Source organism: Callospermophilus lateralis, chromosome 4 (assembly GCF_048772815.1).
Source record: "Callospermophilus lateralis isolate mCalLat2 chromosome 4, mCalLat2.hap1, whole genome shotgun sequence".
In the NCBI taxonomy this organism is placed as follows: Eukaryota; Metazoa; Chordata; class Mammalia; order Rodentia; family Sciuridae; genus Callospermophilus; species Callospermophilus lateralis.
The window spans coordinates 69,235,212-69,258,434 of record NC_135308.1 but is presented as its reverse complement, the minus strand read 5'-3'; the positions used below and the strand labels follow the sequence as shown (position 1 = coordinate 69,258,434).

The following is a 23,223-nucleotide window of genomic DNA, read 5'->3' as shown; positions in this document are numbered from 1 at the left end:
CAACTAAAGGTTAGTAGTGTTTTCAGCCAGGCAAGTGTTTTCACATACTTTAGGGTAAATTTCAAATAGAAACTATTAATATGAATAACAAAACAAAGTAGATCTCAAGCTAGGGGCGATGAGTAATCAATGATATCAATACCTAAACCAGAGCAGGCCCTTAATGTTTACTGTTGAAGTGCATGCACTATAGAATAACTCAATATTATGTTAACTGGAAAATAATGTTTAAAAAGTGGGATAGGATAGGTGAGGTGGTATAGATAGTAAAAAAAAAATATACTAGGTAAGAAAAAATGTACAACAGGGCGAATGCTCACTTTAATCATAAATTCAAAATTACTTCTTTTCATGTTAATATAGAAAGTTCCATGTGAACTGATAGGTATTACACACTTTTTTAATGTTTAACATGATTGAAAATTATTATTAAACAGTGAACAGGAGTAGGTTGAAATTCTCACCATAAAATATAATCATTACTATTCTTAAAAATTATTTTTAGTTGTCTATGGACCTTTATTTCATTTATTTATTTGTATGTGGTGCTGAGAATTGAACCCAGTGCCTCACATATGCTAGGAAAGCATTCTGCCACTGAGCTGCAACCCCAGCCCGCATCATCACCATTTTTATTCACAATAAACTCAAACCTAAGTTCCTGAAAAGCTCTAATATCAAAATAGGGATGATTAAGAACTTGACAGCTACTCCTTAAAGTACTAGCTTCATATAAAGTGATTAAGAAACAGCTTCCCCTTTTTTGTGTTTTCAACAGAGCTTATTTTTATTTTATTTTATTAAGAAATGTAGATAATTAGAGACCGATAAATGCAATGGTATCAAGAAAAGAGCACTTCAAAACTTTTTCACTTTTATTTAAGGTTTTGACAATGAAGAGTTCATAAAATGTCATTATATTTGCTATACAATAATCATCAAATTCCAAGTAGGAGTCATATGCCATAGTACAGTATCCATTGTAATATGTAAAATGATTCTTTATTCTTACTATTAATAAGATTTGGTTAAAATACCAAACATCCTTGCAGTAAAACTGATAATATAAAGTAAGTAGCTTATAAGATTTCAAACTATCTCTTGAAAGAAATGCGAATGTTTCCCTTTGTCAGATATACTCTGAATAGTTTAAGTGTCACAAAGGAACATCATGTGACTAGAAAAGTACAGCGCATGATATACACTTCCTCCACATTAAACTGACAACCACTAAAAAAGACAATGACTTACGATACATAAGAAAACAGAACAGCTCTTCAGAAGGAATGACATGAGAAGGTATTTCTTATGAACAAACCTCTTTTTGAAGTCTTGAAGAGCTCTTTAGAGCACATAATCACAAAACAGATAAAGATCATTTATGTGACATGTTAAAGGATTCTTCTATATTACAATACCCTCCTTAATCTTAAACACAAGTCAAATATAAACACACTTTTAAACTGTATTCTATCAAACATTTCTTTGCTACCACACTCGGCTACTAGTGGCATTCGGATGCAAAGGCTTAACTCTTGCTAATCTGGATAAGCCAAGGCGGAGACTCTGATTTGGGGACCTAATGGAAACTCCAGTCATTGGACTGTTGCTGTTGCTGCTACTTCCGGATGCAGCTAAAAGAAAACACAAGATGTAACACAAATCATGTCAGAAATCTCTTAACAAAGATTAATTCTTAAAACAAAACAAAATAAAAAAATAATTAAGCATTGTTCTGCTTTCCACGGTCTATCAAGCAATAAAATAAACATTCAAAATAATGGCAAGTACTAAATGACAAAAAGAATAGAGTATAGGGAGAGCACCCCTAATGTGAAAATCCAAACTTTGAAAAACTTCAAAATCTGAAACAATCTGGTCCAAGCACCTCGGATAAGAGAAATTCAATGTATTGCCCATTTTCAATTATCCTCAGAAGGCAAGGTAATGAACCAAAACTGAAACCACCAAAACTGAAATGAAAAATAATTCGGTTGTAAAGGCATAAAGAAATAGAAACAACTATAATTTCTAAAGTAATGAAAAAAAACTCATGTATTTTTAAAGTTTACAATTTTTATAAGTACTACTTGAAAAGAATCTATTTTTCAAGTATTAAACAAGTTTTAAAATCGTAAATAGATCTTCTTTAATTACTAATGAGTAAAACTCTTCATTTTTTCATTGTTGTATTTCTTGGAAGAACTGGGATTTTTATATACCTGTCTCATTTTTCCTTTGGGTTCTAGATGGTTTTCTCAAATTGAATAAGACAGGCAACAAATTGGCAACCTAGGGCCAAATCTAGCTTTCAGATACGCTATTTCAGGGAGACTGAGCCAGGAGGATTGAAGAGTTCAAAGCCAGCTTTAGCAATCTAGTGAGGTACTTAGCAACTCAGTGAGACCCTGTCTCTAAATAAAACAAAAAGAGCTGAGGATGTGGCTCAGTGGTTGAGCACCCCTGGGTTCAATCTCAGTACAAAAAAAAAAAAAAAAAATGCTTTTTGGTCTAAATGGTTTTTTAAAAGGTCATATTTAAAAATGAGGAGATTTCATATTAAAATCTGAATTTCTGGCTTCTCTTGAAAATATCAGATCTGTATGTACCAACCTATCTCCCTGCATAAAAACAATCTGATGGAGCTGAGTAGCTCTGCTTCCTTCAAGAGGGGCAGAAGCTCTCAAGTCCAAGGGGTCCTGTTCACCCATTATCATTTGTCTGCCCTATCACATACTCAATCTGTCAGCACTGTGTGCTATATGATATTAACTCTTTACCCATCATTTCACTATCTCCTTTTAATTTTTTTGATCATGCTACTTTTTAATTTATATAGTCATACCATTAAAAAAATTTCTTCCATTGAGGAATCACTAATTATTTACAGAAAAAAAAATATATTTAGTATTACTTTTTGAATGATATGGTATCATTATTTCAGTAACTAACTTTCCCACCTTTCCTTCTCTAAAAACTTTGAAGTCCTCATTGAAAATCTTAACCAGAAAGAACTTTAAAAATTATATTAGTTCTTGATAATTCTGATAATAAAATGAAGTCTCAGGTAAACCAAGTAATCATGCAGCCTCATAGTTGAGCCCTAACTCTGTATGTTAATACCTAGCCATCATTCAGAAAGAGACCAGCATGGGCCAATCAAAAAAGATCATTCAAAAGATGTGAACCTTGAGTAGGTTTGGAAGGACTCGAAAAGGGAGAGGGGACAGGAATATGATAGAGACCTCAGTAGAAGAATACATACAATGTGTTTAAGGGATAGAAAATGGATCAATTTGACTAAAGTAGAAGGTTCATGTAATTGGATGAAAGTGGACACAGGACTGGTTGGGCCACAGCAATATTTTCCACCTAGATGAAGTTGAAGTCCAGTCCAGGGAATTCTTTTTTTTTTTTTTGTACTGGGGACTGAACTCAGGGGCACTCAACCACTGAGTCACATCCCCAGCCCTGTTTTGTATTTTACTTAGAGACCAGATCTCACTGAGTTGCTTAGCACCTCACTTTTGCTGAGACTGGCTTTGAACTTGTGATCCTCCTGCCTCAGCCTCAAGAGCCACTGGGATCACAGGTGTGCACCACCACACCCAGCTAGGTCCAGGAAATTCTTAAAGGATCAGTAAGATTTGGCTGGATAGCAAAAGAAAACAAAGAGAAGTCAAATTTGTAAGAGCCAGAGGCTGAGTTTACTAAGGCATTTGTTAAATGCTGGAATTCCCATTTACAAACCCCAAAGCTTTGATAAGAATGCAGAGGTCAGCAGGTACTGAGCACAAAAGACTTTTGTTATCAGAAATATAAATATCAGGAATCTCAAATGTTTACACTTGCTGACCCTATAATTCTACTAGTGGAACTTTTACCCTAAGAAAATAATCAGGGATGTGCCAGATTTCTACAATAAGAATGTCTGTGCTTATGGCAAACTTATTTATAACAATGAAAAAAAAATCATATATGACCTGGATGCCTAATAGATATAAAAATGCAGTAATTAAAAACAATGGTTTTGAAGACTATACAGTAATATGGGAAAAAGCTCACATATAACATTTAGAACTAGGGAGAAAAGAATCTACCACTGGCAATTTTCTAAACCCCTTGCCCTTGATTGCAAATATACCATACCTGGTGGGACCCACTTCGGTCTCTTGACTTCAGCTGAAGGACTGTGTATTTGCAATGGTTTCCTAGTGACCTCCAAAGAATGATAAGCCTCCTTGGGTGAAGTCTGAGATTCTGATTTGATAGCAGCTCCAGCAGAGTCTACTGAAGTCACTTATTTGAAAAATACACACAAAGAAGCTTGTCATATGGGAAGATAGTTCAAGTCTAGCATGTATGCATAAAAATTATAAGTTTCATAACCATATAAAATTAAAAAGGCAATATCAAATTCGAAAAACAAGTCAAGAAATTTTTACTGAAAGCTTCAAGATTGCCTTCTTTTTTTTTTTTTGGTACGGGGGATTAAACTCAGAGGCACTTTACTACTGAGCCACATCCCCAGCCTTTGCCTTTTTTATTTTGAGATAGTCTAGTTAACTTGCTTAGGGCCTCGATGAATTGCTGAGACTGAACTCAAATTTGCAATCTTCCTGTTTCAGCTTCCCGAGTTGCTGGGATGCCAGGTGTGAGCCACCACTCCTGGCTAGGACTGGCATCTTCTAAGAAAATTTTTATGCCAGGCAATGTGGTCTCATACACACTACCCTTCAGTTTTTACAGCAACTATAATACAGAAAAGGAAACAGAGGTTAAGCAATTTGCTTGTAGTTTGACACCTACTACATGCTGAATTGGGATTAGAAACCAGGTTTGAACCAGAAGTTCATTCTTGTAACCATTATATAATAGTGTCTCATCAGTTTGTGTCAGGGAGTCAATAGGCTCTAGGATTACAAAAAGTTTATATAACTCATGAATCCTACTCCCAAGGAATTTGTGGTTCTGTCACTGGCCTAGGAAAGACAGGAAAGAGCTGTGTCTAATGCAGTGTGCAAAGGAACATGTCACTCTCTAGAAGAATGCCCAGTAGGAAGGGAACTTACAACCTGGTATGTGTTTAGAAGTCACAGGAGGGGGATGAGGCTGGGCTGAACTAAAGGCTAAAGGGTAAAGATGAATTGAGGGAAATTTTCTAGGCAGAGGGAGTACAGCATAATGCAAAGCTGTAAAGTATAACAAGTTCCAGGACCAGTACTGGTTCAGTATGTCTGGAGCAGGAATCTTAAGAATAGGAAAGGTGAGAGACACAATCAAGGTACAATCACTTATGAAGAGCTTTACAAGCCATATAAAGGAGTCTGATTGGTCCACAATCATGTATTAAATTTTCTGAGGAGTAACTTGCATTTTGAAAGCATCTTCCTGGTGGTAATGTAAGGCAAATAGACCACTCAACAAGCTATTATGGTAATCCAGAAGTGATGAGAGCCTGAGCTAAGGTGGAGAAGGGAGGGGATAGTAGCAATTAAACATGTTTTAGTAATTAGATGTGGGGAGGTGGTGATGGAGATGAAGAATAATCTATAACTTGCAAATTCCTTTCATGGGGAACGGCTTTGAGGCCATTGTTTACTTTGAGAATGAATGTAAGAATGGGAGCAGGTTTGTGTTCTTTTTGCTGGGGTGGGAGGTGAGGGAGGAGGAAAAAAAGAGAAGTAGAACAGAATCTCACTTTGAGACAATGCTTGCTTTAAGATACCTAAGGGGTTTCTAAATGTATACAAATATGAACACATTCACTACATATTCTTCCCAATGTTACATCCATAACCCCTGACTGTCCAGCATAAGTTTCTATGGTAGAAATTTTCTATATTTTGTGTTATCAGAGATGATAACTGCTAGCCACATACTATTTTTGAATACTTGAAATGTGGCTAGCAAAACTGAGAAATTGGCTTTCAAATGTTATTTAATTTTAATTAACTTAAATATAATATAACCCTACATGTAGCTAGTGGCTAACTTATGTTAGACAAAGGTGCCAAAAACATGTATTGGAGAAAAGATAGCATCTTCAACAAATGGTGCTGGAAATCCATATGCAACAAAATGAAATTAAACCCCTACTCTCACCATGCACAAAACTCAACTCAAAGTGGATCAAGGAGCTAGGAATTAAACCAGAGACTCTGCGTCTAATAGAAGAAAAAATAGGCCCTAATCTTCATCATGTGGGATTAGGTCCCAACTTCCTTAATAAGACTCCTATAGCACAAGAATTAAAACCAAGAATCAATAAATGGGATGGAATCAAACTAAAAAGTTTTTTCTCAGCAAAAGAAACAATCTGAGGTGAACAGAGAGCCTACATCCTGGGAGCAAATTTTTACCCCTCACACATCAGATAAAGCACTAATCTCTAGCAAATATAAAGAACTCAAAAAGCTAAGCACCAAAAAAACCAAATAACCCAATCTACAAATGGGCCAAGGACCTGAACAGGCACTTCTCAGAAGAGAATATATGAATATGTTCAAATATATGAAAAAATGTTCATCATCTCTAGCAATTAGAGAAATGCAAATCAAAATACTCTTAAGATATCATCTCACTCCAGTCAGAATGGCAGCTATTATGAAGACAAACAACAATAAGTGTTGGCGAGGATGTGGGGAGAAAGGCACACTCATACATTGCTGGTGGGACTGCAAATTGGCGCAGCCATTAATGGAAAGCAGTATGGAAATCTGGGAATGGAACCACCATTTGACCTAGCTATCCCTCTCCTCGGTCTATACGCAAAAGACTTAAAAACAGCATACTATAGGACATAGCCACATCAATGTTTATAGCAGCACAATTCACAATAGCTAAACTGTGGAACCAACCTAGATGCCCTTCAATAGATAATTGGATAAAAAATAATGTGGCATATATACAAAATGGAATTTTACTCAGCAACAAAAGAGAATAAAATCATGGCATTTGCAGTAAATGGATGGCATTGGAGAAGATAATGCTAAGTGAAGTTAGCCAATCCCAAAAAAACAAATGCCCAATGTTTTCTCTGATTTTAAGGAGGCTGACTCATAGTGGGATAGGGAGGGGGAGCATGGGAGGAATATATGAATTCTAGATAGGGCAGAGGGGTGGGAAGGAAAAGGAGGGGGCAGGGGATTAGCAAGGATGGTGGAATGTGATAGACATCATTATCCAAAGTACAAATTGGTGTCAATATACTTTATATAAAACCAGAGATATGAAAAATTGTGCTGTATATATGTCATAAGAATTGTAATGCATTCCGCTGTCATTCATTTTTTTAAAAAATCAATAAAAATTTCTCAAAAATTAAGCAATGCATTAATAGGACTAGAAATATAATCCACTTTTCCTCATTCTTACTTAACAAATACAATTTATTTTCAACATTATATACTAATGTCCCTTGCAAAGTAACTTGCTACAAGATATACAGAAAAGACTTTAAATGGTAAATCCCAAGGAAAACTGAAATTTTAGTTTTTAGTGTGGGTTGGTGAAAAAGCACAAATACCTAATCATTTTTTCTTACTATAGCTAGTAGTACACAAAATAATGGCCCCTCAAAGATGACTATATTCTAAGTTCCAGAACATGTGAATATGCTACCTTATGTACACATGTGATTAAGTTAGGACCCGTGGAGGATATTATCTTGAATCTGGACAGTGTAATCACTAGGGTCCTTAAGAGAGTCAACATTAGATTGACATGATGTGAGAAAGTCCAGATGGAACAGAGCTACAAGCCAAGGATCACAGACCCTCCAGAAGCTGGAAAAGGCAAAAGGTATATTCTCCCCTAGAGTTCCACAAAGGAACACAGTCCTGCTGACAGCTTGATTCTAGCCCTCTGAGGAACACTTTGGACTTCTGAACTGTAAAATAATTACTGTGTTGTTTGAAGCAAGGAAGTTTGGGGTAATCTGTTATAACAGTATTAGGAAACTAACAGTTTTATCTCTAAAAGCTCCTACATTTAAATTTTAACATGTGGAAACCAGATGAATTTGTCAATTTAAAAAACATTCTAATCTAAAGGTTACTAATTCAAAATAGAACAGAGGGAAGAATATGACTCAACTGGTATTTAATTTTTATTTAATTCTTAGTAAGTACTTAGCACCATGCTATTTAATGTGAGAGCAACTCCTAAAGTCTGACCAGTAGAAACTGTAGTTTCAAATAATAAATATAGATATGCATACAAAAACTAAGGCAGAAAAGTTGATAGCAATAATAAAACAAATTTACTTAAAGAATGTTATCTTTTACAATAATTATTATAACATGATGAATTAAAAAACATCCTAACTTTTTTAACACAAGAAACAGGTATTCCATGTTCAAGTCATCACAAATTCCAAGTTTCACTATAAAAATGGTTTCTAAGTGGATTTGTTTTGGGAAAACAAAAATCAAAAGTGCCCTAAACATCTGGACAAAGATCTCTCAAATAGAAGAGTAGGCCAAGCACAAAAGCAAGAAATTAGAACCATTCAAGCTGCCCCGCTTAATTGCCCAGAGAAAATGTGATCTAGGAGATGAGTTCAACTTCTGAACTGACAAACTACATTCAAATTCCAGCCCCTCACTTATTAGATGTAAGACTTTCAAAGAGGGGCTGGGGATGTGGCTCAAGCGGTAGCCCGCTCGCCTGGCATGCACGAGGCACTGGGTTCGATCCTCAGCACCATATAAAATAAAATAAAGATGTTGTGTCCACCGAAAACTGAAAAATAAATATTAAAAAATTCTCTCTCTCTAAAAAAAAAAGACTTTCAAAGAATATTTAACCTCTGATCCTCAGTCTTCTCATCATAAGATACAGGTGATGATGGAGTTCACAGCAGGTGGCTGTACTAAAGCATGAAAATACATATTTAGTGCTAGCACAGTTAGGGGGGACTCAGAATCATCATCTGCTTTTCTCCCACCTCCTCTTACGCTGCTTTCTTTTATATTTTAACTAAAAATAAAATATTAAGGTGAGCAAAGGCAAAGACAAGAAATTTGCAGCAATCAAACCCAATACATTCCTTTATAAAATTAAGTATTTGGGACCAAGCTTACCCAAAGTATTACATTTGGATTTAGATTTCTTCTCTTTCTTTTCTACTGGGGATTTTACCTTCACTTCTTTCTTTTTAATTTCTTTAACTTTACTTTTTCTCACAGTAAAGTCTTCATCATTATCTTCACTCTCATCAAAATCAGAATCCTCCTCAGAATCATCACCTAAAACAGAAGATTATATATGTAAAATATATAACAGAAAATTATATATACTTTGTTCTAAAAAAAATGAAGCTTCTGGTGAATCCACTTTATTTGCAGCTTTTGCATCAGATTCCTGGGCACCGCTGTGCTCTACTATTTCCAGCAGCAGAACACTGCAGTGTTGAAACTGAGAAACAGGCGGCTTGGAATCCTTTTCCCCCAACCCCTTATACATGTCGTCTGACTCAGACAGGTTACTAACTTTACAGCGCTACAGATTCCTCTTCTTGAAAATGGGGACATTGTGCCAATTTTATGACAACAACTTCTGACATATATCAAACACAACTGTTATCTATTACCATTATCACTATAATTTTCCATCAGGAATTTTTACTTCAGATTTTACTAGTTTAACTCACTAACTTTTTGTTTGATCCTAGGGATTGGACTAGGGGATGAGCCACAGTCTCAACCCTTTTTATTATTTATTTGGAGAGAGGTTCTTGCTAAGTTACTGAGGCTGCCTCAAACTTACAATCTTCCTGCCTCAGCACGCACCACCACTTCCATCCAATTCTCAATAATTTTTAAAAAGAAGGGTAGAGTATAAAAGCTAGTTTTTCAAAATCATGACATTAATGAAAGTAACAAAATACCTTCACTTAATTACATATGCTTCAACATTCTGGAATAGAGAAGAGACTATACTACAACAATCTTATTAACCCTCATTTCCCACATGCTCTTTCCTGTACTGCATGAGATAATATAAGCCAGTGATGTAATATGGAAAGTACGGTAGTGGTTCTAGAAAAAAAGCACTGCCTAAACTCTGGTATGTACACTTGTCTACTCCATTCTGCATGCTTTTTCATTATTCAGAAATACAATTTTATCCCTTTAGTTGGTCTAAAAGATCCTCATTTTTCAAGGCATGGCTAAAAGATGATCTCTTATCCAAAGCTTTTCCCCAAAATGCCACAACTGCATTTAGCTGTCCTATTTGTTCCTCAAGTTTGCATACCCTAAATATTTAGCACAGTGTTCTGCACACATTAATGGCCTCCAAGAACTTTTACTGAATTTCAGAAGAGTTAATTTTGAAGCAAAGTGTAACTTACCAGTTGCAATGTCTGGCTCAGTGTCATCAGCACTATCACCATCACTGCCTTCCAAAAGCATCTTCCTCTGCTGAGCCACAGCTTTAGATGCTGCTTTTCTTTTCCCTTGAATATCACGAGCATCATCTTCCTCTGTGATCTTGTCCAAATCTTCAGGAGAGGCATAAACATCAATGGAAAACTTTGTTGTAGCTAATATTTCAAGAACAGCAAAGTAGACTTGACAACCGTCTTACTTGCTCAGGTTCATCCCTCCCCTGTTCCTAGTAATAGACTACATCATCCAAGATGGGTCACTCACAGCACATCAGTACACTGGCAACAGACTCCAGTTTTAAAGATGAATTCAATAGTCTTTCCCCAAGAATTTTCAAAATGGAACTGAGAAGATACAGTCCCTATCTTCAGTGGTCAACTGCTGAGGACTAAAAGCTATGGGTAGTCATGACACTCCAACAGAGAAGAAAGTGGGTATGTAGTAGTTAAGAGGACAAGACTAAAACTTAGAGAAACAAAAATCAAGAGATAAGAGAGTCTTGACCATTTAAAGATCTGATTCTAGTCACAGTTTCAGGAATTTAAATAAACGTTAGAAAAATAGCATTGCGGATGAAAAAAATGTACCATCAAAAACTTACCTAAATAATCACTGGTTACACTACAATTAGATATATGAGATTTATTCATTATTTCTATTTCACTGTTGCCGTGTTTTTCAATGCCTAAATATTAGGAATAAGAAAAAATTCAGATGCATCTTAATAAACTGATATCTACAGGAAGATTAGTGCTAAAATGTAATAGCATCTAGATACTGATAAATGATCTGAAACCCAAACTAGCACAATGATTTTACTTGGAGAGGCTAGCATATAGTTAGGAGTTTGGGCTCTGAAATCAAAAAGACTTAGGTTCAAATTCAGGCTCATTAATGGGCTTATCCTTAGACTTAATTTCCTCATCGATAACAGGAAGATAAAAATTGTGTATCATAGGATTAGTATGGGAGATTAGATGTAAATTTATGTTGCACAACACATAGGAAATAGTCAATAAATATTAACTATCACTTCTGTGTAGGCAAAGACACGCTTTTACTAACTTTCATTCTCTCCAATCATTACAATAACCTTTAAATGAAACATTTTAAGAGGCTTTTAAGTCATAACAGGTACTTTTAAATCCCAATGCTAAAAATTGTATCATTCAATGGAAGTGGTAATTGTAAGAAACTCCTACCGCATTCTATAATGTCTTTTAAGAGATAAATTTCATTTTCTCCATTTTAGATATAATACATAACAATTCTCTTTTGAAGTTTTTTGATTTCTAATTCCTAAAAATCTCCCTAATCAAACTGCTTTGTTTAAATAAGAGGCAATACTGATTTAAAAAACACTTCACTTATCCCCCTAAATAAAAGAATTTAATCCAAAACAATTTAACCCAAAAAGCATTTTAGGAATTCAAGTATCTTTTCCATCTCTCTAGAATGTCAATATTACCAGGAAAAAAAAAAAATCAATGAAGAAAACCCACAGAGAGATTCAGAAGTCATTCTCTTAAATCTATGGAACCCGCAAACCAAATTAGTACCTTTAAACCTTTGGCAATAATAAAAATTACCATGATTAGGTCATGTTTAACTAATTTGGGTTGGGAGAAAGAGGGGTAGACTACTAGAAGTATATAGGTCGTTTGATCAAGAAATTAAATTTTCATTGTATATCAAGTTGTAATTGACCTTCCAGGTTCATAGTGTATGTCTCCAATCTTACCTTGGGTTCTAGGCAGAGATGTATACATTTGTATGAAATTGACACTGCTGAATCAAGAAATGAATCTAATTATACCCTCTGTATTTTGTTCTATCTATAGTTCAAAGTATTCAAATTTTATTCTTTCAACTATGAAGGCCCACCCCAAGTAATGATTATTAAAACAATAAGCTTTTAATAATAAATATACAAAAAACAAAGTTACTTTTATTTTGAGACTTCTGTACATCATTGGGGACTGTTGCAAGTTCCTTCACTGACAAAGCTAGAGCCACTTCTAAGCCTCTCTGGAAGAGCTTGTCATCTAAGGTCATCCTGAAATAGACAAGCAAATAAAGAGTTTCTAAAAGTATCAATCTCAACAAAAGAGCAAAGTTTGAGATTTTCTTACATTACTATTTAAGAGCTCCTAACCTAACAAAAATGTTTTTAAGTAATAACCATCATCAATTGACCTTGGAAGATAAGACTTCTAAAATGTTTTATGCATAAACACACACACACAGAGTTCCTTCAAACCTGTTTGTTACATAATATAACATATATAACCTAAGTATAACTATATATATATATATATATACATATATATATATATATATATATATATATACATATATATATATATATATATATATACATACATACATACATATATATATCCTAACAGGTTTGAAGGAACATTGTGTGCCTTTGAACTTACTGTTCCTTATAATTGTAATGTCTCTCTTTAACATAAGCTCTATCCAGGAAGCACCTGCGCAACCTAAGACAGACTTAGTTTCAAGGTCACTTCCACTTAGATAGCTTCCTTGACCTCATCCACACCCCTTTAATAGACATTACAGTTCTTATATTTAAAAAAAAAATTGTTTTTACATATGTTCCTCCCAATCTAGACTTAAATAGACACTGCATTACCGAGAATACTAAAAGTACCCTCAAGAGTCTGTAATGGTAATGAGAAAGGTGGGGACAGAAGACATACAACTTATTATCTCATATAAAGCAGTAAGTCTCCTATTCAAGTTGGTCAAAAGTGCTATGAAGCACAAGAGGAAGAAAAATCAGAGACAGATGAGGAAAGATTATAAAAAGAAAGAAGTACTAAAGTTTACCTTGAAGGATTATTATTTTTACAATAAATATTATTGAGACATAATTCACATACCATAAAATTCACCCTCCTAAAGTATCCAATTCAGCAAATTTTAGTATAATCAAAGTTGTGAAACCATCATCACTACCTAATTTTAGAATAGTTTCAGAACCTGAAAAAGAAACCCCATATCCACTTATCCCTCCCCTAGTCGCTGGCAACCTCAAATCTACTTTATTTCCATGTATTTACTTATTCTAGGCATTTTATATAAATGGAATCATATAATATGTGATCTTTTGTGTCTGTTTTTTTTTTCATTCATAATGTTTTCAAGGTTCATTCATGTTGCAGCATATATCAATAGTTTATTTATTTTTATGGCCAAATAACACATTGTCTAGATATGTCCTATTTCTCCACTAAGTAATTGATAGTCATTTGGATTGCTTCTATTTATTGGCTATTACGAATAATAGTGTTATTTAGAGGGTATGAAGTAGTATCATACTATGGTTTTCATTTGTATTTCCCTGACAGTTAATGATGTTAAGCATCTTTTTATGTGTTTATTGGTTATTTGTGTATCTTCCTTAGAGAAATGCTTATTCAAATTTTTGCACATTTTAATTGGGTTACTGGCTTTTTTACTATTGAGTTTGAGTTCTTAATGTACTTTGGATGCAAGTGTCTCTAAGTTATACATTTGCAAATATTCTCTCCCATCTATGGGCTATTGTTTCACTATGTTTAATATACGAGAAACTCAAAAACGAATAATGAATGAAAAATGTAGATCGTGACATGGGATGAATTTGTCTATGCTAACTAACTTTTCATAGAGAAACTTCTAGCAGTAAAATATCCTCAGTACCAGTTAATAGTTCTCTTTGCCCCATCTCCTCCCCATATGACAAGTTTTGGGTCTCTCAGAACTTCTTTCCAGCACTCTCCCTTCCCTCTTGATACCAATTAATGGAATTCCAGATTTAGTCTAGGAATTATAAGATCTCTTCACTGTTGGACAAGTCACAGGAAAGGAAAAGTATCATTTATCTGCAGAAAAATACATGGTTTAAAAATTTTTCAACTTTTTGTAAAAGTGTAACTTTTTAAAAAGTAGTCTTGTAAGATCTGAGGACTCCAGACGCAGGCACAGGTCCATAATTATTATTGTCTCAATATTTAACAGGACACATGTTTATGAATTCCTTTTTAAAATAAGAAGAGAGTTTAATAGTCTTTAATGTCCCTATCCTCTGACAGTCACTAAAGAAGATCTATAACTCTGCTCAAATTCTAATTTAAACTGAGAATTTGAAACTGTGTCTCTTAAATAAACACATCTAATGTCATATATTTTCTGTCTTACCTCTCACCTTTTTTTAGGGGTCTTGTCTTGTAGTTGAATGTTTTCTTTCTGGGGATTCTTCATAGGTTTTGGTTTATCTTGTTTTGACTCATTTGATGTTGTTCTGGATTTCTTGTTTAAAGGTATAGTTGCAGAAACAAAATCATCTATTTATGTGTAAATGAAAAAGAAAAGAAATAAAATTATTTTTTAGTTGGAATTCAAGTTTTATAGGTAAGCAAGTTATTTAATTTCTATAGTTTAAAAATCTTCATTGGTGGGGCTAGGGTTGTAGCTCAGTGGTAGAACACTCACCTAGCACATGCAAGGCCTTGGGTTCGATCCTCAACACCACATAAAAATAAATGAATAAAATAAAGGTATAAAAATTTTTAAAAAATCTTCATTGATATTGTTTGTCTTTATTCTCACCCAACTCCTATTGTTTAGGTGGCCTTTATTTTTTAAAATATTAATCTATAAAAAACCAGTTCACTAAAAAATAAATAAATTGCAAAGGGTTTCAAGGAAAAAATTATTAATTAAAAACCTGTAAGACCATTAGAAAAACTGTAAACTTTTATTACATTGAAAAGTGGAAATGTATTTTTATGTCATACTAAGGATTAAACCCAGGTCGTTGCACATAATAGGAAAGAAGTCTACCACAATGCTAAGTTATATCCTCAGGCTTTTTTATTTAATTTTGAGACAAGGACTCACTAAGTTGTCCAGGCTGGACTCAAACTTGTGATCCCCCATCTCAGTTTTCCAAGTAGCTTGGGGTTATTAATGATTTTTAATGAAACTTCACAAGGTAGGCAAATATTTTTCCAAAGACACATTACCTATTCCTAGTACATTAACCAAGCTAAGGAAAGTAAGAAGTATCACAAGGGAAGAGAATTTTTCTAGAAGTAGCAGTTTTTTGTTTTGTTTAGTTTTCTTTCCATTACCATAATAAGCTTCCTATGAGCCTACCAAAGTAACTTCATAATTCCTACAAAAGGAATGTTCTTTTCCAATCCAATATTGTTTCTCAGATTTTTCTGTCCAGTCACACCTCAGAACTGTTGTTCTTCTCTTGACACTTATAAAACTGCTACTGTGGCTTTTAAACACATGTATGTGTACCTTCAGGGTCCATGCAGTCTTAATCACATACTTTAGCAATTATTAACATATGCTGTCTTGTTTATGCTTCCCTACATAGGAATACAGTAATTTACAACTTTTGGTACCTCCACCCCACCCAGTATGCAGAACACGACTGGCAATTTATAAATATCTGCTGACCAATGACTGTAACAAAAATCTCAAAGTTATATTCTATACTATTTTTTTCTCAAGTTGTAAGCACTGAAGGCTATGCCCAAAGCCAAACAGTTCCCATCAAACCTTGGAATTACTAAAATATTTACAGAAAACTTGGATGGTTTGGGAAAGAAATATAAAATCTATTTCTAGACTTGGGATACAGCTCAGTGGTATAGCACCTACCTGGCATCTGTGAGGTCCTATGTTTGAGACCAAGCACCATGAAAAGAAAAAGAGGGGCAAAGCCTACTTCAAAGTATACTATACTCTAATGTTTCTCAAACTTTTGAATCAAAGTTCTCTTAAGGCAGGGACAAGTAAACATATAATAAATACAGCAGAGTTCAAGCCTAACCTTTCTTAAAGGCCTTATTTTTTTCAGACCTACCTCATAAGACAATTGGGGAATATTTAATATTTGAGCTATATGTATTATATAATACTGATGAAATAAATGTCCAAATCTTTTAAGCAAAAATAAGAAATTCTACTTACCATCACTATCAGAGTCCTCAAACTGTGAGTAATTGACTGGTTTCTTATGTCTATGGCCAAGACAGAAATTTTTCATTAATACAAATATTAATTTCTTACCTTCACTCACAAAGGCTATTAATAGTCTTGAATAAAGGAAACTGTGTTTATATTTTTTTAAATTCTTAACTAAAACATGATTTGCACTTTAAAGTAGGGACTTAGCTGATATAGTTAAAACTATACCTGATATAGAAATTAATCTACATAGCTCACAAAATAAAGACAATCTATGTAATTAACAGTTACAATTTATATACTGTTTAGTTGTTACTGGGCATTTATAAATTCCTTTTGTAGGTGTTTTATTGTTTTTCATGTGCATTACATCTTCCTTATTACACTATAAACAACACCAAAAGTCATTCTTTATAAAATATCTCATAATATTTTTTATGCAAGGGACTCTTACAAAAATGGTGACTTTGTTCCTGTGATCTGAAATGAATCTTTAACTACTTCAGAAAGCATTAGAAGAAAATTATATTCAAAGTGGAAAAAAGTCACTTCCTTCTTTCCTCCTCTTTGTACTAACTGAAATGTCTCCAAATCTTTGTCTTCTGCCAAATGCCCAAGTGTGGAAATCTAGTTAACCAATTGGTTTTCTTTAAAATAAAAAGAGGAATAAAAAAAGGTTAGTTCATCTTATAATCCCACAAGTGCTATTCCTTCAGAAAACCAATATTCTTCAGTAGGTAAAGTACTTTATGTATACTTCCCATATCCTCACATACAATATTAAAAAGAAGAATACTTATGTTACTCTCCTTCAGAGTTAAAGAATTTGAGAGCTGATAAAATTATGGAAAGCTCTTTAGAAATTCTGAGGGTCAGGAGGATACACACAATTTAAACAGACCAATTTCAATGGATGAAATAGAAGAAGCAATCAAAAGACTACCAACCAAGAAAAGCCCAGGACCGGATGGGTATACAGCGGAGTTTTACAAAACCTTTAAAGAAGAATTAATACCAATACTTTTCAAGTTATTTCAGGAAATAGAAAAAGACGGAGCTCTGCCAAATTCATTCTATGAGGCCAACATCACCCTGATTCCGAAACCAGACAAAGACCCCTCAAAGAAAGAAAACTACAGACCAATATCTCTGATGAACCTAGATGCAAAAATCCTCAATAAAATTCTGGCGAATCGGATACAAAGGCACATCAAAAAAATTGTGCACCATGATCAAGTAGGATTCATCCCTGGGATGCAAGGATGGTTCAATATACGGAAATCAATAAATGTTATTCACCACATAAATAGGCTTAAAGATAAGAACCATATGATCATCTCGATAGACGCAGAAAAAGCATTCGACAAAGTACAGCATCCCTTTATGTTCAAAACATTAGAAAAACTAGGGATAACAGGAACTTTCCTCGACATTGTAAAAGCTATCTATGCTAAGCCTCAGGCTAGCATCATTCTGAATGGAGAAAAATTGAAGGCATTCCCTCTAAAATCTGGAACAAGACAGGGATGCCCTCTATCACCACTTCTATTCAATATAGTTCTCAAAACACTGGCCAGAGCAATTAGACAGACGAAAGAAATTAAAGGCATAAAAATAGGAAAAGAAGAACTTAAATTATCACTGTTTGCGGATGACATGATTTTATACCTAGAAGACCCAAAAGGGTCTACAAAAACTACTAGAACTAATAAATGAATTCAGCAAAGTGGCAGGATATAAAATCAACACGCATAAATCAAAGGCATTTGTGTATATCAGCGACAAAACTTCTGAAACGGAAATGAGGAAAAACACTCCATTCACAATATCCTCAAAAAAAAAAATAAAATACTTGGGAATCAACCTAACAAAAGAGGTGAAAGATTTATACAATGAAAACTACAGAACCTTAAAAAGAGAAGTAGAAGCAAGATCTTAGAAGATGGAAAAATATACCCTGTTCATGGATAGGCAGAACTAACATCATCAAAATGGCGATATTACCAAAAGTTCTCTATAGGTTTAATGCAATGCCAATCAAAATCCCAAAGGCATTTCTTGTAGAAATAGATAAAGCAATCATGAAATTCATATGGAAAAATAAAAGACCCAGAATAGCAAAAGCAATTCTAAGCAGGAAGTGTGAATCAGGCGGTATAGCGATACCACATTTCAAACTATATTACAGAGCAATAGTAACAAAAACAGCATGGTACTGGTACCAAAACAGGCGGGTGGACCAATGGTACAGAATAGAGGACACAGAGACTAATCCACAAAGCTACAACTATCTTATATTTGATAAAGGAGCTAAAAGCATGCAATGGAGGAAGGATAGCATCTTCAACAAATGGTGTTGGGAAAACTGGAAATCCATATGCAACAAAATGAAACTGAATCCCCTCCTTTCGCCATGCACAAAAGTTAACTCAAAGTGGATCAAGGAGCTAGATATCAAATCAGAGACACTGCGTCTGATAGAAGAAAAAGTTGGCTACGATCTACATACTGTGGGGTCAGGCTCCAAATTCCTTAATAGGACACCCATAGCACAAGAGTTAATAACAAGAATCAACAAATGGGACTTACTTAAACTGAAAAGTTTTTTCTCAGCAAGAGAAACAATAAGAGAGGTAAATAGGGAGCCTACATCATGGGAACAAATATTTACTCTTCACACTTCAGATAGAACCCTAATATTCAGAATATACAAAGAACTCAAAAAATTAGACAATAAGATAACAAATAACCCAATCAACAAATGGGCCAAGGACCTGAACAGACACTTCTCAGAGGAGGACATACAATCAATCAACAAGTTCAATGAAAAAATGCTCACCATCTCTAGCAGTCAGAGAAATGCAAATCAAAACCACCCTAAGATACCATCCCACTCCAGTAAGATTGGCAGCCTTTCTGAAGTCAAACAACAACAAGTGCTGGCGAGGATGTGGGGAAAAGGGTACTCTTGTACATTGCTGGTGGGACTGCAAACTGGTGCGGCCACTTTGGAAAGCAGTATGGAGATTCCTGGGAAAGCTGGGAATGGAACCACCATTTGACCCAGCTATTGCCCTTCTCGGACTATTCCCTGAAGACCTTAAAAGAGCGTACTACAGAGATACTGCCACATCGATGTTCATAGCAGCACAATTCACAATTGCTAGACTGTGGAACCAACCCAGATGCCCTTCAATAGATGAATGGATAAAAAAAAAAAAAAAGTGGCATTTATACACCATGGAGTATTACACAGCACTAAAAAATGACAAAATCATGGAATTTGCAGGGAAATGGATGGCACTAGAGCAGATTATGCTTAGTGAAGCTAGCCAATCCCTAAAAAACAAATACCAAATGTCTTCTTTGATATAATGAGAGCAACTAAGAACAGAGCAGGGAGAAAGAGCAGGAAGAAAAGATTAACATTAAACAGAGACATGAGGTGGGAGGGAAAGGGAGAGAAAAGGGAAATTGCATGGAAATGGAGGGAGACCCTCAATGTTATACAAAATTACATATAAGAAGTTGTGAGGGGAAGGGGAAAATAAACAAGGAGGGAAATGAATTACAGTAGATGGGGTAGAGAGAGAAGAAGGGAGGGGAGGGGAGGGGAGGGGAGGGAGGATAGTAGAGGATAGGAAAGGTAGCAGAATACAACAGTTACTAATAGGGCATTATGTAAAAATGTGGATCTGTAGCCGATGTGATTCTGCAATCTGTATTTGGGGTAAAAATGGGAGTTCATAATCCACTTGAATCTAATATATGAAATATGATATGTCAAGAGCTTTGTAATATTTTGAACAACCAATAAAAAAGAAATTCTGAGGTTGAAAAATAGTAAAATAAAACCAAAAGACTATTAAAAAGAGAAGTACACCCAAGGGTTGAGCTATAATAAATATAATATGTCTTATTTCAAGCACATTTTTAAGTGAAACTTGGATTTTGTTTTTCACTGAGTACACAGCAGTTAAGAATGCAATGACTTCTAAAAGTCTGGTGCCACTGCATTGATTTGTGCCAAATCATCACTGTAGTACAAATGACAAAGGAGTGAAAAAAGTAAATAATAATAGTAAATATTATTATCAAAACAGTACTGACCTCATGGACCTCCTGAGAAGGTTTTAGAGACCCTACAGAGGTTTGCAGTCTATCCTTAGAGCTATTCCTAACAAACTGATTACATCTTCACTACTTGGATGTTTAAAATCCATTTCAAATTTAACATGTTGAAAACAGAAATCTTGACTCCCCAGTTCCTTTCCCAATGTTTGCAAGTAGCTAGCAATGAGTGGTGAAAAGCAAGGTAAGATCACAAGTGTTCTTTAAATTACTTTAGGGTTTTCTTTAAACTATCACCAGAGCAGATGAAAAATCAAGTGGTGGCAGTTAATCTATAGAAAATAAACAGAAGCAAGGGAGCTATTTGGAAAACACCTCAAAAGAAAAGGATCAATGGGACTAACTTTTGACAGGATCCACAAAGGTTGATGTAAAGCTAGAAATTATGGGTATAGGTGTCTCCATCTGTCTGGGAAGGAGGATTCCTTTAGCAGCACAGGGCACTAAGGTTAACTGCTTACCAGCTATGAACCCAGGGCCCACATGAACATGGGATTGACTTGTAAATGAAGCCCCTAAATAGGATGGACACCATGACAGTTACAAAGAGGACAGACTAAAATCAAATACTCCCTTGCCCAAAGTGAAGGAGGAGTTGAACACCTGTTTGGCAAAGAGTGTAGGTCCCCAGTTCTCCTGGTAAACATCAAACGACAAATTTGGAGATGCCATCATATCCTCTGTGTGTGTGTTTGTATGTGTGTGTCGTGTTCACTGCTTTAGTCTCACTTTGCTTTGACTTTACTTTCACTTATAGTAAATTGCTCTTGCATGACTTTTGGTGTCTGACTTTAAATTTTCTTTAGTCAGAACATAAGGGAGTTTGGCATTTTAGCTCCCTTGCTTTCTTGTGACGCTTCTTCCCTGCCTTCCTGATGATTTCCTCATCTCAGTTAATGCAAGATTGTCCATTTAGTAGTTCAGATCAAAAATATTAGTCATTCTTGATTCCCTTTTTCTCTTATTTCCACATCCACTTCTATAGTTCTAATATATCTATATCTATCCCAAATTCATCTGATCTATTCCATGTCCCCTAATAACATCCTACTCCAAACCACTACCCAATGATATAATAGAGTGATTTTCCTGTTTCCATTATAGCACCATCCCCCATTCAATCTCCACTTGTGACCTTTATAAAAGCAAAATTAGATTTCTCTCCCATATTTAAACTCTACCATTGGTTTCCCATTGTACTTAGAATAAAATCCAAATTCCTTTAGATGGCCTAAAAGGCCCTACCTTCTTTGGCCCTACTTTTTTTTTTAAAGAGAGAGAGAGAGAGAGAGAAAGAGAGAGAGAATTTTTTTTTAATATTTATTTTTCAGTTTTCGGCAGACACAACATCTTTGTTTGTATGTGGTGCTGAGGATCGAACCTGGGCCGCACGCATGCCAGGCGAGCGCGCCACCGCTTGAGCCACATCCCCAGCCCCTCTTTGGCCCTACTTGTCTGACCTAATCCCCAACAATTCTCCCCACTGCTTGCTAATGCTACAGCTTCAATCTATCCCTTAATACGGTCAAGCTGATGGCCTTGACTCTTATTCCGGCTACCTGGATTGCCCCATATTTTTGCCTGGCTAACTTCTCATAATTCATATCTCCGGACATACATCAGAAAAGTCCATCCTTCCTTCCTTACAGTTAAGGGTTTCCTTTCTACTGTATGACATTGTCATGTTTATTTTGGGGACCCTATACTCACCTTATACTAGAATGTAACCTCCAGTACTTAATATAGTACAGAAATAAATATATTCGATGACTGTACTATATGAATGACTTATCCTAGGCTTACGATGATATTCAACTGTGATTAAGTTGAGGAATAATTTCTGGTGGTATTAATGGAAAGTAAAGGATCTAGGGTGAGTATTGTCCTGCGATTTTCTAGCTGAGTGACTCAAGAAAATCGGCTTTTATGTCTAGAAGCTTTAAATCCATAAACAGGAATGCCTTCTTTTTCTATACCAAAGGATTAGCGGTGAACAAACGAAAACGACAAATAAGTACGTGCTCGCTGAAGTGCAAAACGTCGTTTAAATGCAACATACAACAAGATCTTACTTGAATGGAGTCGAGGTAAAAGAAACGGCAACAGCTGAGAAGCAAAGTAAGGAGTGGGTGAGAGCTAAGAACCTGGGACACCTCTTAGCGACGGGTGTCTCTCATTGCTGACTGGAATGTTTCCCGGTAACTGTTCATCCCACCCCTCCCACAGTTGTCTGTCTTAAACGCTCTTTTCCCTCAATCCTGCATACAAGTTGCCTACGGTGTTCTCCTGCTCTTTATCCCTACTACTGCCGAATCCAACGAACTACTTACCTAACAGGCCGCACCATGTTCGCGGTCAAGGCTGGAAAATTGCAGCGCTCAAGTTTCAGCTGGTAGCAGTGGCGGTTTCAATTCCCGCCCAAAAACCGGACATCGCGCTCTCCGCCTCCGCTGCCTCCGGGTCCTCCAATCATGAGCAGCCAGCCTGCGGCGGAGCCTGCGCTTCAAGAGCTGGCTTGCTGACGCGGGTCTCAAGGTACGCCTTTCCGCATCCGGTCGGCCAGAACTCAGTTTGTGCTCTTTCGCTGCGCTTTCGTCACGACAGAGGTTATAGCTTCGTCTCTGAAATACTTAATAACTGCTTAGAAACACACCATGTTGCGCTTTTTAAATTATGAGATTAATATATACTTGAGAAGGTG

The 23,223-nt window shown here is 35.4% G+C and overlaps 1 protein-coding gene across 1 annotated transcript; it reads right to left on the bottom strand.

Moving 5' to 3' along the window:
• Positions 1 to 1,127: 1,127 nt before the first annotated feature.
• Positions 1,128 to 22,928, bottom strand: Rad51ap1 (RAD51 associated protein 1). The gene is made up of 9 exons (XM_076852559.1): positions 22,853 to 22,928; positions 16,395 to 16,444; positions 14,611 to 14,749; positions 12,341 to 12,450; positions 10,996 to 11,079; positions 10,358 to 10,507; positions 9,087 to 9,251; positions 4,150 to 4,299; positions 1,128 to 1,634 (listed from the first exon to the last, which is right to left on the bottom strand). The coding sequence occupies exons 1-9, from the start codon at positions 22,867 to 22,869 to the stop codon at positions 1,489 to 1,491; spliced, it is 1,011 nt and encodes a 336-aa protein (XP_076708674.1). The 5' UTR covers positions 22,870 to 22,928; the 3' UTR covers positions 1,128 to 1,488.
• Positions 22,929 to 23,223: the final 295 nt, after the last annotated feature.

Coding starts and splice junctions, on each gene's coding strand:
- Rad51ap1 (XM_076852559.1), bottom strand. Junction 11,080..12,340: donor ACAGAAGTCTCAAAATAAAA/GTAACTTTGTTT, acceptor CCTAATATTTAG/GCATTGAAAAACACGGCAAC. Junction 4,300..9,086: donor ATCCAAATGTAATACTTTGG/GTAAGCTTGGTC, acceptor TTTTCAAATAAG/TGACTTCAGTAGACTCTGCT.